This window comes from Heteronotia binoei, chromosome 3 (genome assembly GCF_032191835.1).
Source record: "Heteronotia binoei isolate CCM8104 ecotype False Entrance Well chromosome 3, APGP_CSIRO_Hbin_v1, whole genome shotgun sequence".
Taxonomy (NCBI): Eukaryota; Metazoa; Chordata; class Lepidosauria; order Squamata; family Gekkonidae; genus Heteronotia; species Heteronotia binoei.
In genome coordinates this window covers 180,874,490-180,892,027 of record NC_083225.1, presented here as the reverse complement: position 1 = coordinate 180,892,027, position 17,538 = coordinate 180,874,490, and the positions used below count along the sequence as shown (strand labels likewise).

Below are 17,538 nucleotides of genomic sequence, written 5' to 3'. Positions count from 1 at the left end.
CCTCCGGTAAAATAAAAACCCCTCAAAAATCCTGTTGTATTGTTAAAAGTAAGATTTAATCATGCAGGCTTCAGAAGTTCTCATTATTGTGCTTTCTTATATTGTTACCAGTATGCCAGTATATTGTAGTCAAACAGCCAGATGTACTAAGTGCTGGGAAATGCAGGGATTAGAAAAACAGCTGCGTGCGCACATTAAGAAAATGCCTGAGAACTGCATAAAACCTTGCACTCAAACAGTTTGTATGGAGAGAGGAAGGTATTATTATCAGGCAGAAATACAATTCCCAGGATCAATTGGAATAATACTTGGTAGAGGGAGAGCCAGTTGCCCGATTACATCGTGGACATGCTGGCCAACAAATTTAAAACCAAACCAGGAGAAAATGTCCAACCCAAACCCACACAGATCCAAGAAAATAAACCAGATCTGTATGGTATTGATTCTAATGAGGGTCAAGATGAGAAACTTGTTATTCCAGAACCTGGTAGCAATCTCTTTATAGCCCTAGCTGGGCAAATAGCTGCCTCCCTGAATATTTCAAACTGCTGGGTATGTGGAGGCCCACTCATGAGTGAGTGAAAGGTGGCCTTGGGTGGGCACCGAGGTCTTGCCCACTGATTTATTTCAGTGGAATACCCCTGGACCAAAGTTAAGGCCAGGAGTGAAAAGAATCTGGGAACTGCAAACAGTGGTGAAAGAGGCATTAGGTATCTCCCGGAAAGGGCTGTGGGTGAACGGGAAAGATATTGGGCACTCTTTGTGCCACCAGGTGTGGCTGGTTAACAGCAACAAAGCAGAACCAGCATGGGTGAGGGTAGAGGGCAATATAATAGAGGATTTTCAGCCATGGGAAAATATTAGCAGTATAAATCAGTATTTGAAAAATGCTTCAAATCCCGCTGAACAGTGGAAGGTGTCAAGCGGGGGTTCGTTGAAGCTTCCAAATAATCAGACTTGGTATTTGAAACAAAGTTGCATTTATTGGATACTTCAGAGTTACTCCAGCTAGATAGGCATTAGAACTGATGGAGATCAATTCAAGTCATTGGCTTTTAATACTCTACATCAAAGCAAATTGTTTCTACCCCCCCCCCCCCCATTCCCAAAACAAAAGGCTGCTTTTGCATGTGAGAGTTTTCCCAATGTTCCCCCCCCCCTTATCTCTTCAGATGGTGGTTACATTTTCCTGGAGGCAATGTCCTTGTTGCTTCTAGGGAGGAGGTGAGAACTTGGCACATACTGTCTACTTCAAAGAGGACTTGGCAACCTTTGATATTCCTGGGAAACTGCTCTCTACTCCCCCCCCCCTTTCTCTATTTACTACTCTGGTTCCTGGGTTAGTGAGCACATCTAGGCATTAATCAATATAGTTAGTAATCAGCCTTTGGCAATAGTATTAATGAACAGAGCCTGACAGAAGGCTCCTGAGGGATTGTATTGGATTTATGGAAAAAGAGCTTATACACTTTTGCCCAGGAGATGGCAAGGAACTTGCCTTATTGGAACAATACGCCCCAGTTTCTTTCTTTTACCATCAAATGTTGGGGCCACCTTAGGGACTCCAGTATTTGATGACTACATTAGATCCAAACGTTCCCTAGATATTGGAGGAACGCAGTGAGGAAATAAATGGCCCCCACAGCGCATATTATGAACCGGCTACTTTTGCACAGGATGGATCTTGGGGATATAGAACACCTATATATATGCTTAACCGTATTATTAGACTGCAGGCTGTGGTAGAAATCATAACCAGTCAGACTGCCATGGCTTTAGATCTGTTAGCTAAACGACAGACTCAAATGCGTGCTGCTATATATCAAAATCACTTGGCTTTAGATTACTTACTAGCTGAAGAAGGTGGCGTCTGTGGAAAATTTAATCTTACAAATTGCTGTCTTAATATAGATGATAATGGGAAAGTTGTACAAGATATCGCTTCAGAGATTCGCAAAATTGCTCATGTGCCAGTCCAAGCCTGGACTGGAGCGTTAGAGAGAGGGGGATGGCTGTGGGGCCTCTTCACTAATTGGAAACAGGCCCTCTTGATGGGAGTACTAATCTTAGGAGGTTTAATGATGCTGCCTTGTTTGAGCCCAGTGATTCGGTCCATGGTGACCAAAGCTGTGGAAGCGGCCATAGGAAAACAGGAACCCATTAGGCTTTTGCACTTACAAGCCATGAAATGAATTCGCAGGAGGCGCCCCCTCCCTGCCATCTTGAGTTTTTCCCTCTAAGAGGAAAGGGAAACTGACCTTATTGAAGATAGTGAATATGCTGCCCAATGGTGCCCAAGAGAACTAAATTAAAGAAAATGGGAGAATTGATAAGAATAAAAACAGGTCTCTTGGGGGGCACCACACCCTAAACTGGTTACTAGACTAAAATAAAGGCTCTGTCAGTAAGTGGCCTGGACATGTGAAATACAGCAGACCATGTCGGAAATTGGCCATGATAAGACCAGATGGTAGAAACGCCTTGCGAGCAATTAGTCACGGAAAGTCCCAAACTTTGTTAAAATTGCTATCGCTGCAATTAGCTATTTATTCCTTTCACCATTACTCATGCTAAAGAGTCCCAAATCTTATAATGCTATCACTGCAAATTACTGGTTTTTTTTCTTGCTTAGCAAGTATTAATGATACCAGGGGAACGTAATGTCCATATAAGGGTAGGATGAGATCAGAGCGTCAGTTAAGCCAGATTGGAAGCCCTTCATCTAAGACCTGTCATTCATCAAAGGGACAGTTAGAAGCTGTGCTTCGGGAGCCTTAAATCGAGCTGTATTGTACACAGACTTCAGAGACCACACCTATCAGGTGATGCTCTCTCCATGTTTGCAAGCGTGTATACCAATAAACCTTGCTTGTTGCTGCTAAAAATAATTTGTTCCGGAGGTTTTTTTATAGGATGAAAACTGCCCATAACAGCAGTGTCAGGTGGCATCCCCCATCTGTGTCATGACAGGACCGCAGGTAGCGGGGCAGGTGTTCTGACTCAAGAGATAATTTGTGAGCCCCCCCCCCCCCCCAAGATTTTGACTGCCTAGGAGCTTCCACAGGGTTTAACCCAGCACTGCACCTGTCTTCCACCTGAGCAAAAGGCTTGACTAATGCAAGAGATCTTACTTGCTTCCTCTGCAGAAAATGATGTCACACAGTCCCAGCACCATCTTTTTGAAAGGCTCTTGGGTGAAAGGAACACAGAAGGACTGCTTATACAAATGCTTTCCCTTTCACCAAAGCCAGTGGCCTCAGAAGATTTCTCAGTGGTTCACTGCCAGTTCAAAGGGAATCACTATTTCAATGCCTTTTGTGAAGTCAGACAGTGCCCTCCCCTCCACCCCAAGAGCTCTCAGATTGCCTTACCGTTTAGCCACTTCTGGGAGGTCATGTTGATGAGATCAGTGTTTACAATCCTAACAAAGAATTGATTAGTCTTTCTCTTCAGGAAGGTATATTCATAGTGAGGGTCAGGAAGGTTCACAAATTCATCCAGAGCCTTCAGGTCCATCAGCCAAACAGGCGGCAAACAAGTAGCAAAGAGGAAAAGGACCGAAGAATGCATATTCTAATATCTTGTTGGACTCTTTGCCTGGTTGTTGCTTGGCAGTGTCTCTGGCCAGAGGTGAGAGATTTTCCTGCCTCTTGATACTGACAGACAGGAATCACCCACCATCCCCTCCAAAGCTCTGCTGGAGTAGCTTTCTGAAGGGATGACAGAGTCACTGTGCTTTTGAGCACCTGCCCAATTCTCCCAGGGCTGAATTACATGTACAGGTGGTGACAAAACAACCCCTCATTTACCAAAATCGTCCCACACACTAGAAAAGGAGCCAAGAAAAAGCTCCTTGCTTCATGGCAGGGTTTTGACATTCAGCAAAACTTAAAGCCATTATGGTCTAGTGGTTCCACTGTCAGGTTAGGAACTGGGAGACCCGAGTTCAAATCGACCCTCTGCCATAAAGGTTTGCTGGGTGACCTGGGGCCACTCACACACTCTCAGCCTATCCTACCCTAAAGTTCCTTTTCTGCTTTATTGGTGTTGTCACACCACTATTTTTATTTATGTGAGAATTATTTTTTAATTTTTTTTTACCCCAGAATAATATTCAGCCTGCTCAAAATGCCATTTTAAATCATTCAGATTTGTAACTCTGCCAGAAGATTAGTATGGGGATAAGATATTATTAATCTCTTCCATGAAGCTGTTCCAGAGGAAAAAGGAAGCTAATGAAAAGGGGGCACATTAGATGAAAATTCTGCCCTGGTTACATTCAGGGAGAGAGAGCCCTTCAAATGATAGCTGATTTATGCATACAGCTCTCTGCACTAAGTGATTATTTGCATGTGTGAATAGGCCATCACAGATGAAAACAACAGGAAGAATGTAGAGTCCATTCATGGAGTCACAAAGAGTTGAGTAAACATAGAATGGTATCTCAAATGCATGTGAGAACCTGGTCTAAGAATACATTCTTATTGTTTATATAGCAATTTTGCAGACTGGCTGAATTTACAAAGAGATCCAATTTGTTTCGATACGTATGTTCATGAACCAAAGGCACTATCATTCTAGGGGTTCCCATGATGCACAGTCTTCTGAACTATTAATCTCAAATGTGGAAAGAGAGGAGGGAGTAGCAAGGGTGATTGTGATGATAGGATCATGGATGCTGATCCATGCTGATGATGTAGTGCGGGCTAGTTCTGCCAACTGCAGAGCCCCTTGGCATTTTTAAATGCTGCCTACTTTTTCACATCTTCCGTACTTATCCTTGACTTCCTATTAACCTTGTCCTTCACACATGGGCTTGGTTGTCCTTCATCTCACTGCTGAGCCCAAGATTAAGAAAATGAGATTAAAAATAAACAACAAATAATAAAAAATAGAAGCAGGAAATTTAGATTATGAAAAAGCAAATAGCTAAGATTATGCCTTCTAACATTTTTTTTAAAAAATATTAATGATTAATTTCTTTTTCATTGTCTTAGACGTTAAATATATTAAATACCTGACTAATATTAAGAATATTTTTTCTCTTTTTAACCCTTAACTTTTCTGTGATATAATTTCTTTTAAAATAGTCATTTTGCTTAATATAACTTAGATTCCCTCCTCCTTTTCATGTATCTTAATAAAGTAACTAAAATGCTTTAAGTATTTAAAATGCTTTATTGTTGTGTTAAACATTTTGGTTGTTCAAAGATAGATAGATAGAAAGAAAAGAAAGAAAGAAAGAAAGAAAGAAAGAAAGAAAGAAAGAAAGAAAGAAAGAAAGACAAAGATAGATAGATAGATAGATAGATAGATAGATAGATAGATAGATAGATAGATAGATAGATAGATAGATAGATAGATAGATAGATAGATATCTGAAATATTCTAACTTACCTTGTAACGATATTGAAGCTTAACAATTCATTTGCAAGATTTGTTTAAGTATAGCTAACGTTGTGTTGGTGATATGACAAATTATTAAGTGGACAATTTTCATTTGATTGTACTGAACACTAAGTATTAAGGCACCACTGGACTCAAAAAAATGTTAAGGCAACTGTTTAAGATTCAATGGTATTGCTGTGGTAAACAGGGCTTTTTTTGTAGCAGGAGCGCCTTCGCATGTTAGGCTACACCTTCCATGATGTAGCCAATCCTCCAAGAACTTACAGGTCTCTTCATACAGTAGTCACCTCGAGGTTGGACTACTGTAATGCCCTCTACATGGGGCTACCCTTGTGCCGGACCTGGAAATTGCAGTTAGTGCAGAATGCCGCTGCCCGGCTGTTATTAGGGCTCCCAAGATGGGAGCACATTCGGTCGGGGCTTCAGGATCTGCACTGGCTGCCAATAACATTCCGAGTCCAGTACAAGGTGTTGGTTATTACCTTTAAAGCCCTATATGGCCTAGGACCTGCCTACCTTAGGGACCGTCTCTCCCCACATGTTCCCCAGAGAGTACTACGATCGGGTTCACAAAACCTGTTAGTAATCCCCGGGCCAAAGGAGGCCCGTCTGAAATCCACCAGGGATCGGGCCTTCTCGGTAACGGCGCCTTACTGGTGGAACCAGCTGCCGGAAGAGGTGCGGGCCCTGCGGGACCTAGGGCAGTTCCGCAGGGCCTGTAAGACAGCCCTCTTCCGGCAGGCCTATAACAACTAACTGACAATGAGAATATCTTGAATAGAACTAAAATGCACTTACAGACCGCTGGCTTTTATTCTTACCTTTATGTCTTATTAATAATGGTTTTAACTTTGTTATGTAAATGTTTTTAAACTGAATTTATGTGAATTATAATGTTGTGAGCCGCCCTGAGCCACTTCGGTGGGAAGGGCGGGATATAAGTCTAAATATAAATAAATAAATAAATAAATAAATAAATACAGGGCCTACTGTAAGCTCTTAGAGGATTGAGTACATCAGGGGTGTGTGGCCTAATATGCAAAGGAGTTCCTGCTACAAAAAAAGCCCTGATGGAAGATGAAAAAATTATATGAATAAATTAGAAGGACAATGGCTCTTAGACAGCTGAGAATGTCAATGTGTCTGAAGTATAAGGATAAGAAGAGAAGGTGGGGATGAAGAGAAATATGTTGTAGATTGCAAGCAAAACTCTTAGAGTTGATGACTCAACAACGACAAGAATTAAGCCTTCAAGTTAAACCGTCGGGGGGGGGGGGGGAACACCCAGCAAAGATTTAAAAAAGAAATGTCAGATGTCAAAGAGGAATTGAAATTAGGCTTAATTAGAATAGTCTAAATTAATTGCAAGAAAATTCTAGAGAAATTGGAAACATCAGTGAAAAGTCCAAAGATTTCGAATTGCATCAGGAAGCATCAGGAATTGCATATACGCTTGACTAGGGCAGATCTGAGGACTGAGATTTTAGAAGTCCAAAACAGAGCCAGCAACTTAAAATTTAGAGGAGTAGGTGAAGATTTCAGCAAATCAAATTTAGAAGATATTTTTTGCAAACTGCCTTGTGTAGTGGTTAAGATGGTGGACTCTGATCTGGAGAACTGGGTTTGATCCCCCATTCCTCCACATGCAGCCAGTTGGGTGACCTTGAGTCAGTTACAATTCTCTCAGAGGTCTCCCAACTCTCACAGGGTTGTTGTGGGGAGAGGAAGGTGGGAGATTGTAAGCTGCTCTGAGTGAAGAATGGGATATAAATCGAACTCTTCTTCTATAAGATTACCTAAAGATTCAAAATTTCCCAGACATCCATCAAATATAGTCAACTCAAGATTTGCATCAAAGAACAAATTATCTCAACATATCTTGATTCAATTTGCACTTAAAAATACAAGAGACACCATTCTTCTTCCTTCGGCTTGACTTCGCGAATGAAGATTTAAGAAAGGTGCAGTAATCCACGTCTGCTGCAGGCTCGCTGGTGGCTGACAAGACCAATGCGGGACAGGCAGGTCCGGCCACAGTGGCTGCAGGGAAAAGTCTGATTTGGGGTTGATGCTGTAGCAGTGCGATTCTTCCTCAATCTCCTTTTGTCCTCAAGACCAGCTATGCGTGCGTTCTCAAAGGAAGAGACAGACTGGTGGATGGTGTGCCTCCATGCTTTGCGATCTGAGGCTAGGTCAGACCACTGGTGATGGTTGATGCAACAGGTACCAAGGTATTTCTTCAAGGAGTCCTTGTATCTCTTCTTTGGTGCCCCGCTATTTCGATGGCCAGTGGAAAGTTCGCCATACAGGGCAATCTTGGGAAGACAATCTTGGGAAGAGACACCATACTGAACAGAGAAATATACCTCTTAAAATTGCAGATAAAGAAGTTCAGATTTTTCAAGATCTACCTGCAGTTGTTTTGACAAAAATATTTTGAATTTTTTAAAATGCGACTTTTACAAAAGAAAGGGTTAATATATTGCCGGAGAATTTCATGTGCCTTAGGAGTTTCACTTCCCATGGGTAGTTGACTAATTTCAGCGGTTGAACAGAATAAGCAGTTGGCAGAAGAATTATTAATGGGGGGCATAGATTTAGGAAAAATCTAAGGAACAGAAATTACAGATTACTAGATCAAGCTGCAGCATTCTGGAAAAAAAATGAACAAATTAAAGATAATAGAATCAGACATAAATGCAGCAGTGGTGCTGAGGTGCCCGCACAAAGCTGGTGCCCCAGGCAAAGCTCCCCCATGCATGAGCCTGAGAGTGAATGTAGCAGTCCAGACAGCAAGGCTCCATGTCCCATCTGTGCTGGAAACACAGAAGTGGGAGGCAGAGCTACGTTTACCAGCTGGGGTGCAGGAGAGGGACATGCTGCTTTGCGGTGTATTTCACACAACTCAGGCACACAGGCAGGTGGGAGGGCCGAAAGCACTGCCCTTTCCCAGGCCTGCGCCCTAGGCAGCCATCGAATGCTGCCTTACAGACGCACTGGGCCTGCATAAGTGCCCTAAACTCCCCTTCAAAATCTACGGTTTTCAGCTCGAGTCCCAAGTTATAGAAACAATATGAACATAAGAGAAGCCATGTTAGATCAGGCCAATGGCCCATCCAGTCCAACATTCTGTGTCACATAAGAACATAAGAGAAGCCATGTTGGATCAGGCCAATGGCCCATCCAGTCCAACACTCTGTCTCACATAAGAACGTAAGAGAAGCCATGTTGGATCAGGCCAATGGCCCATCCAGTCCAACACTCTGTGTCACATAAGAACATAAGAGAAGCCATGTTGGATCAGGCCAGTGGCCCATCCAGTCCAACACTCTGTGTCACATAAGAACATAAGAGAAGCCATGTTAGATCAGGCCAATGGCCCATCCAGTCCAATATTCTGTGTCACATAAGAACGTAAGAGAAGCCATGTTGGATCAGGCCAATGGCCCATCCAGTCCAACACTCTGTCTCACATAAGAACGTAAGAGAAGCCATGTTGGATCAGGCCAATGGCCCATCCAGTCCAACACTCTGTGTCACATAAGAACATAAGAGAAGCCATGTTGGATCAGGCCAGTGGCCCATCCAGTCCAACACTCTGTGTCACATATGAACATAAGAGAAGCCATGTTGGATCAGGCCAGTGGCCCATCCAGTCCAACACTCTGTGTCACATAAGAACATAAGAGAAGCCATGTTGGATCAGGCCAATGGCCCATCCAGTCCAACATTCTGCGTCACACAGCGGCCAAAAATACATACACACACACACACACACACACACTGTGGCTAATAGCCACTGATGGACCTCTGCTCCATATTTTTATCTAACCCCCTCTTGAAGGTGGGTTTTGAAGGTTGAATATGGAAGAAAAAATCAAAAATGCTTACAAAATTTCTAACAGAACAGGAAAATGGTTTGTTTGTTTGTTTTTTAAAAAAACCCTATAGGGTGTGAAATAGCATCAAAAACAGTTGAACATCTGGGAATAAACCTACAGTTGAACATCTGGGAATAAACCTGTCTGAACAAATGCTACTCTGTTCAAATACAATTGTAAAATTTGAAAAGATGAGTTAAAACTTTCATGGTTGGGAAGAGTCTTCAAAATATAAATGAATGTAAATCTCCAAAATGAGTGTGGGGCAGGGATGGGAAGCAGAGATTTATGTGTGGAAGGGGGTTTTTTGGGTCAATTTCAGAGGCGCCTCTGAGTCAGCCCAAAGTGTCAGTCTGTAATCACCTATTATCTCACTCCTAAAATTCCTGTTGAACCTTGGAAAAGAAGAGCAGCTAGTTGAGAATGGGGAGGAAAGAGGAGGCAGAACAGCCCCCTTCATTCCCAGCATGCTCTAGTTCAAGCAGAAAGGCAAAGGGAGGGATTGGCGTGGGCCCCACACCTCTGCATGGACCAGCACTGTTATGTTTTAATGTTGAGAATGATCTGATCCATCTCTGCCCAAGGCTGGAACAGCAATCAGTGGAAAAGTCACACCAGAGCTAGGAGTCAATTTCAACATTGTACTTTGTTTCCTAAGCCTGTGACTTCCCTGGAGAGATCTGCTCTCGTCCTTCCATTTCCCCTCTCCTTTATAGCTTCAGGTAGAACAACATGGCTGACCACCCTGAAGGATGATGGGAGACAGAGTGCTGTACTTTGTGAGGAGAAATAGAAGTTGTTGTTTGTTAAATCAAATTCAATTAATACAATCTTCACATACTATTTTGTCAACTTCTGATGGCCTGTACAACTCCCCCCCCCCACCAAAAAAAGGAATATATATTTTCTCCATGTTAAGAAATAATGGTTATAACACAGGCCACAGTGAGGAGACACAAGGGCCCCAGGGATTCTCAGAGTCTTATCCTATTTCCAGGATATGTTTTGGAACAGAATAAGAACACTTCAGGGAAGTCGGTCTTTCAGGAACTGGTGAAACTGGTAAGCACTGCTTGCTAATTATGATTTTCATGCCTGCTTGCTTAATAGTTTACAGGATCTTTTGCCTCTTAGGCATATGCTAGGGAGAAATGCCTTTGGCTGCAGCTGTTTTTTTCAGTCACTGAAGTGTGTGCAGGACCCACGCTGAAAGGATGCCTAAATCTCTCAAACCCTTTTTGCCAGTCAAAGAGGATCTGTCTTTCTGTCTTTTGTTGATATCCTGTCCTTCCTTCAAAAAATTCAGAGCAGCGTACGTGGTTCTCCTCTCCCCATTGCACGCGCAGGAGCAGAAATGGACAGCGACCCAAATAAGAACTGAACTGTATATAGAGAAATTGCAGCACGAAGAGTACTGTTGAGTATTAGTGATAATAATGTGGTTCATAGCAACTTCATCAGCCTACAAGGACTTCACAAAGAGTGAATGGAGAAAAAATAGATCCATTGGGGCAGGGGTGTGGCTGGGGTGTGCTCACCCCTCCCTGGAGTGGGACCATTGATTCTGCTTTGTCTACCCCTGCATGTCTGTACACAAGGGAATTGGATCTTTTGTAAGCAGCACACATGAAATATATATTTTCTTCAAAATATGGCCACAAGCTCCAGAATTAGGTCGTTATAACTTGACGTTTATTTATTTATTTGCTTATTGTTGAATACTGGGTTCGATGCATTTGGAGTTCACACAGGACTGGCTTTATTGGTAACTGCATGCTAAGGCAACATGGCAGAGCTGCACCCCCGCTTATTTGCATGCAAGAAGGACCCCCCGCCAACTTCCCGTACCAAATCACGTCAGTCAGATTTCGCACCCTGACCTCTCATTGGTTACTTTAAAAGAGTCCAGATCTCAGATGGAAATATCGTGTTCCTAGAGTTCCCACAGTTGCCCACAAAAGTTTCCCACTGTGCATATAGTCCAATACATAACATTTATTTATTTATATTTGTATCCCACCCTCCCCTTATGGTTTCAGGGCAGATAACAACATTTTAAAATCAACAATCGCGGGGCCTGTAAGGCAGAGATGTTCCACCAAGCCTTTGCATAAGGACAGCGACGGTTGCCGTGCTGGCACTTTTTCCTCCCCACCCCCTCTTGGGGGGATCGTCCCACCCCTGATGTGATTCAATAACTGAATAAGAGCACTTTAAAGACACCATCAGGGTTTGTAATTTTTTAATGTAATTTATATATATATATATGTATTTTTTATTGTTGTACAGCTTCCTGAGCCTGGTGCTAGCCGGGATAGGGTGATTCATTAAATGTAATAAATAATAATAATAACAATTCAGCTTAAAAACCATATAATAAAACAACAGTATACAGAACTGTAGGCTAGTCATCCAATATTCGTTTAGCTTCACTACTGTTGCGATATTGGCGCTCACATGTTGCTGGCATTATTACTGCTATTATGTTGGCACTCAGATGTATCATAATGCTGGTCGGGCTGTACCAATTCAAGTTGTGGGGCAAGGGGTCAGTGCTTGATGCTCCCCCATGTAAAAAATATCTAGGGGAAATTGTGTCCTGGGGAACATCCTATGAAGCCCACTGCCAGTTTGGTGTAGTGGCTAAGTGTGCGGACTCTTATCTGGGAGAACTGGGTTTGATTGGGGTTAGATAAAAATATGGAGCAGAGGTCCATCAGTGGCTATTAGCCACAGTGTGTGTATGTGTGTATGTGTATATGTGTGTATGTGTGTGTATATATATATATATATATATATATATATATATATATATATATATATATATATATATATAAATTTTTGGCCACTGTGTGATACAGAGTGTTGGACTGGATGGGCCATTGGCCTGATCCAACATGGCTTCTCTTATGTTCTTATGTTCCTCCACTTGCAGTTGCTGGAATGGCCTTGGGTCAGCCATAGCTCTGGCAGAGATTGTCCTTGAACGGGCAGCTGCTGTGAGAGCCCTCTCAGCCCCACCCACCTCACAGGGTATTTGTTGTGGGGAAGGAAGATATAGGAGATTGTAAGCCACTCTGAGTCTCTGATTCAGAGTGAAGGGCAGGGTATAAATCTGCAGTCTTCTAAAGCATATGGGTCAGTCTTATCCTCACTTATCCCCACTTGCCTCAAACAGACACCCATGAATTCAGCATATGATCTCCATGTATGTAGGAAATATCCTTGCAATGTGGAGCACACATTTTTGAATGGAGCCTGTGCATGCATGCAAAAGTCCCATGCTTGTGTCTCTGTAATCATACATGTGAAAGGGTGGGGCACGTTCCCTTGATTCTGGGCAGAGCCAGGACGATTGGTCCTGCCGCCTTTTAGCATGCATGCCTCCGTACATGCTGTGTTACATGTTTAGGACTTGACTGTGTCACTCTCCACCATAGAAATATGGAAACAGAGCATCAGCAGCATGACCTCTGATCCTACATGATACCCCCCACCCAAGGAAAAATAGCACTTTATGAAGTCCTCTAGGATTCCTCTTATTCCTTCCCTCTGCCTGTGTCTGTGTTTGAATCCAAACTGGCAGCTGCTGTCTTTCCTCACCTGCCCACCTCTGCTCGGAAAGGAGATCGTAAACAGAAAAGATGTCATTTTGCCTTGGGAAATACATCAGGTTGTAATAGAATCTCCAGTCAAACAACAGACTTCCCTATAATGTGTTTCACCATAAAATGATCCAATGCAGGTAACAAAAGGTTCTTCTGTTCGTGTGTGTTGGGACTAGATTTTTTGAGGAGAAATGGAGCTTGAAAAGTCTGAGGATGGGTCTTGTTTGCCCTTCCTCGAGTGCCGCAGATCCATCTTCGGCATGTAGAGTCTGAGGGAGAGGCAAACAGGCCTCCCCCATGGCAGTTTCCCCTGGGGGAAATGGTGTGGGAAAAAGCTCTTCCTTCGCCCTTGTAGAATTTGGAACTGTATGGAATGGTGTTGCCAAGCAGCCACAATTTCCAGAAAAACCTCGAATACCTGAATGGGACTCCTATGGACTCTGTTCAGATTGCAAGATTGCCACTTATGTCAGGCCAGTAATGGACACTTGGCTCTCATGGACCAGAACCAGTGGGTTGAAATTACATCAAAAGAGTTTCCGGCTTGTTAGGAAGAACTTTCTGACCATTATTGCGATTCCTCAGTGGAACAGGCTTCCTCGGGAGGTGGCGGGCTCTCCTTCCTTGGAGGTTTTTAAACAGAGGCTAGATGGCCATCTGACAGCAATGAATGTTGCTGTTATATGTGAAGTGACAGCTTATAGCATGGGCTGCAGAACTGAAAGTAGGTCTGGAGGCTTAGATGATCTACATGACAGCAGGTGGCTGGGTGCCAGAGGTATTGCATCAGCCAGCAGAGTCAGCATGACACAGCAAGTTGCTGATTGGCTGTCCAATGTATAAATGTACAGAGTAACTATGGTGTGTGTGGGTTAATGGAGTTGGAGTGCAGCGGAGCATATTGTCAGTGAGAAGAGTGAGTGGAGTTGTAAATAAATGTATATAGCTACTGTGTACAGCCTTCATTCTTGCGTCGCTAAGAATCACCCTCTTGGACTCTAAGTGCATCGACAATGAAGTGCCCGGTGTTTCCCCCAGAGAAGTTCGCTGGGAAGGTGGAGGAGTTTCCTGCATTCCTGGCACAGTGCAAACTGTATATTGAACTGCGTGCCAGAGACTTACCCAATGACAAGACCAAGGTATGCTTCATTGTCAGCCTCTTAAAGGGGCAAGCAGCTACCCCCCTTGCTTCTAGCCCCATCACTCCTGCTGACTGACTACCAGGGCTTTCTGAATCATATGGCGGTAGCTTTTGCTAACCCTCAGCAAGCAGTCACTGCTAATCAGAAGATCTGGACCCTGAAGCAGGGTAGAGACTCGGTTTCCCTGTACTCCACTGAGTTCAAGCTTCTGGCCCAAGACCTGGCGTGGAATGAGGCTGCCCTCATGGACCAATATATGGAGGGACTGGCTGACAAAGTCCTTGATGAGCTGGTATGAGTAGACCGACCGGTAGGGTGGCCAGACCGTCCCGGTCTCCCGGGAAAGTCCCGGTTCTGGCCCCCAATTCCCAGCTCCCGGGCTGGCTATACCGGGACCATTAGAGGTCCCGGTTTAGCCAGCCAGAGAGCCGCCGGGCCCCGCGCGCGGGCGGGGAAGGCGGCGAGTGAAGGAGGGAGCGTCCCTGCGCGTGTCACTAATAACACAGGTCGAGATGCAGGACAGGAACCCGGAAGTGACCGACAGGCTGCTTCAGCGTGCCGCTGCGCCGGCCCCCTGGGCCCCACAACGATGGGACCAATGCCACAGGGACGGGCTCGAAACATTCTATAACCCCTCAAAAGAACAGCAGTCTAGCTCGCTTCCCCCGAGCCCTGCCGCCATAAGCCTCAAGGGGGCTCATTTTGCGGCATCACCCGGTGGGAGGGTGGCACCCGCACGGGACACATATCAAATGAAAGAGGGGGCGCAGGGCTATCAGAAACAGCTGGCAGAGGGAGTCGGGAGACCACCCCACTGGGAGATCCACACCCCGAAAGTGATGAAGGTGGCGCAGATAGAGCCAACAGAGCAAACAGGACAAAATAAATAGGCTGCATTATGCAGCACAGTTGAGAAAGTGCCTTATCCCATATACTGATGAAGTAAATACAGGATCTGAGAACAAAATTGCACCAGAAGACACAAACACAAAGCTCCCTTACACTGAATCAGTGCTTGGGTCCACGAAAGTCAGTATTGTTTAGTCCAGTCACAAACACAAAGCTCCCTTACACTGAATCAGTGCTTGGGTCCACGAAAGTCAGTATTGTCTAGTCCAGTCACAAACACAAAGCTCCCTTACACTGAATCAGTGCTTGGGTCCACCAAAGTCAGTATTGTCTAGTCCAGTCACAAACACAAAGCTCCCTTACACTGAATCAGTGCTTGGGTCCACCAAAGTCAGTATTGTCTACTCCAGGGGTGGCCAGAGGGAGGGAGGGAGGAGGGAGGGAGGGAAGGAAGGAAGAAAGGAAAGAAGGAAGGAAGGAAGGAGGGAGGGAAGGAAGGGAGGGAAGAAAGGAAGGAAGGAAGGAAGGAAGGAAGGAAGGAAGGAAGGAAGGAAGGAAGGAAGGAAGGAAGGAAGGAAGGAAGGAAGGAAGGAAGGAAGGAAGGAAGGAGCGAGCCATCCTCTCACGGCAGTTAGAGGGCTGGGTAGGCAGCGGGGACGTCGCCACGGGCTTCATGGTGACTGTCGGTGGCTCCAACATCAAGGCGGCTGTCCAGCATCAGGGCCTAAAACGCGTTCCTTGCGTGGCCCACCTTCTCCACCTCGTGGTTAAGGATGCATTGGGCCAGATGAAAAGCCAGGATCATCCATATCTAGCTGCGACCCATGAGTACTGACTTCTGCTCCAGAAGTGTCGGCACATCACGGGTCACTTCTCACACAGCAATATGGATTCGTATCTGCTGCATGAGAAACAGACACTGACAGGCGTGCCAGGGCACTGCTTGATTGGTGATGTCAGCACACGCTGGAACTCCACCTGTGCCATGCTGGAGCGCATGGTGCAGCAGAGAGCAGCCCTGGATTCCTTTGTCTCTGAGACGAGGGTCTTTCGGGATGAGAACTGTCTCAATTTGGTGGTCGTTTGGTGGTCATTTCTCAGACTTTGGAGGCTCTTGGACCCTTCAAGACCCACACAGAAATGCTCTCGTCTGACACGGCGAGCATCGCACTGGTCGTCCCCATGGTCCACATGGTCTGTGAGGACCTGGCCTCATTTCTAGTGCCAGCTCAAGGCCGTGCAGATGTTCTTCCAGTGGTGCATGCCCTGGTTGTTAGGCTGCAGGAAGGGCTTGAGGCCCGCTTTCAGACTTTCACCCAGGATAAGGTCTACATGATGGTGAACATCTTAGACCTGCGCCTTAAGGGCACAGTTGCCGAGCGGGCCAACGAGCTCGATCGCTGGTGAGATGAGCTCTCCCAGAAGGTAGAACGTTGAAGAGTCAGGGAGGGCCCAGTGCCAGTAACTGAGGAGGAGGGGGTGAAAAAGCCATTGCAGCCCCCAACTGTAATCGACAGCACCATCAGGCCCAGCACGGATAACCCAGGTTTTTTTTCAGGGGCAGGAGGAAGAAAGAGGGAGGTGCCAGTGATGATGACAGGCAGCCAGCAGCCATGCCAATGCTGAGGTCCCTCTAATGGGACAGTGATGCTGGTGTGTTACTGCTGAGCTGAAAGAGAAGGAATGATTGCCTTCCTCTGAGCTGAAAGAGAAGGAATGGTTGCCTTCCTCTCACACAATATGAGGCCCTCCCAGTGAGCTTTCTCATTTGGGGTGCAATTCTGGCTCACCTCCTCCTGGTGCACCCTGGGTAACACAAAAGAGCCTGGACCAGCCAACCATCCATCACTCAAGGTAAGTCTAAATGCTTCTTGCTTTGTGTCAGATACAGAATGATGTGGAGCTAGGTGTGGCCCACCGCAACTCTCATGTTGTTTGGGGCAGGGCTGGAGAGCTGGCATCTGTAGATTGTGTGTTCTGTGGCAGGGAAGCTGGCACCAGGGTGAGAGACCCAGAACCAGCAGGCTTGTTGTGCTTGGCCAGCTCTCCCCGTGTTGTTTGGGGCAGGGCTGGAGAGCTGGCATCTGGGTTAGCTGCAGCCAGGTCTGCAGAGCAGACCTTGAGCAAATTGTATTTTGTGTGGCAGTGACATTGGCAACTGGGTTTGTATTGGTTCCAGGCCTGCAGGGTTCATAGAGTAGATAGAGGGATGCAGTGCATTTAGGTCCTATAGAGATTCTCTGGTGTGAAGTTAGGTTTGGCGTTGGGTGCCCCAGGAATTGGACCCCCTGGTCCAATTTTTTTTTGGCCTTGTGGGTTTTGTGTGGGACAGTTCCCTGAAGTAGCACAGCAGTTTGGGGGGCTCTCCTCAAAACCTCTTGCTCCCCAGAGCCACTTTCCCCATGACAATTACAGTGAGGAAGTGGCTCTAATTGGTTTTTTCTCACAATTGGGAGCAGTGTTCCTTTTGGGGTGCCCACAGATGGGTGCAGTCTTTTTGGGCCAGGGAGGTTTCATGCTGGGGAGTCCCCTGAAGCTGCCCTGCAGTTTTGGGGCCTCTCCCCCAAACCCCTCTCTGGCCAGAGCCACTTTCCCCACAGCAATTATAGTGGAGGAAGTGGCTAATTAGGCTTTCACCATCATTGGTGG

At 45.4% G+C, this 17,538-nt stretch overlaps 1 protein-coding gene across 1 annotated transcript in view; it reads right to left on the bottom strand.

Moving 5' to 3' along the window:
* Nucleotides 1–3,570, bottom strand: part of LOC132569144 (autocrine proliferation repressor protein A-like) — a 46,024-nt gene extending 42,454 nt beyond the window's left edge. Inside the window, exon 1 of the mRNA XM_060235328.1 lies at nt 3,372–3,570. Coding sequence (XP_060091311.1) covers nt 3,372–3,570 — 199 coding nt within the window. The remainder of the gene's footprint in view (nt 1–3,371) is intronic.
* Between the last annotated feature and the right edge of the window lie 13,968 nt (nt 3,571–17,538).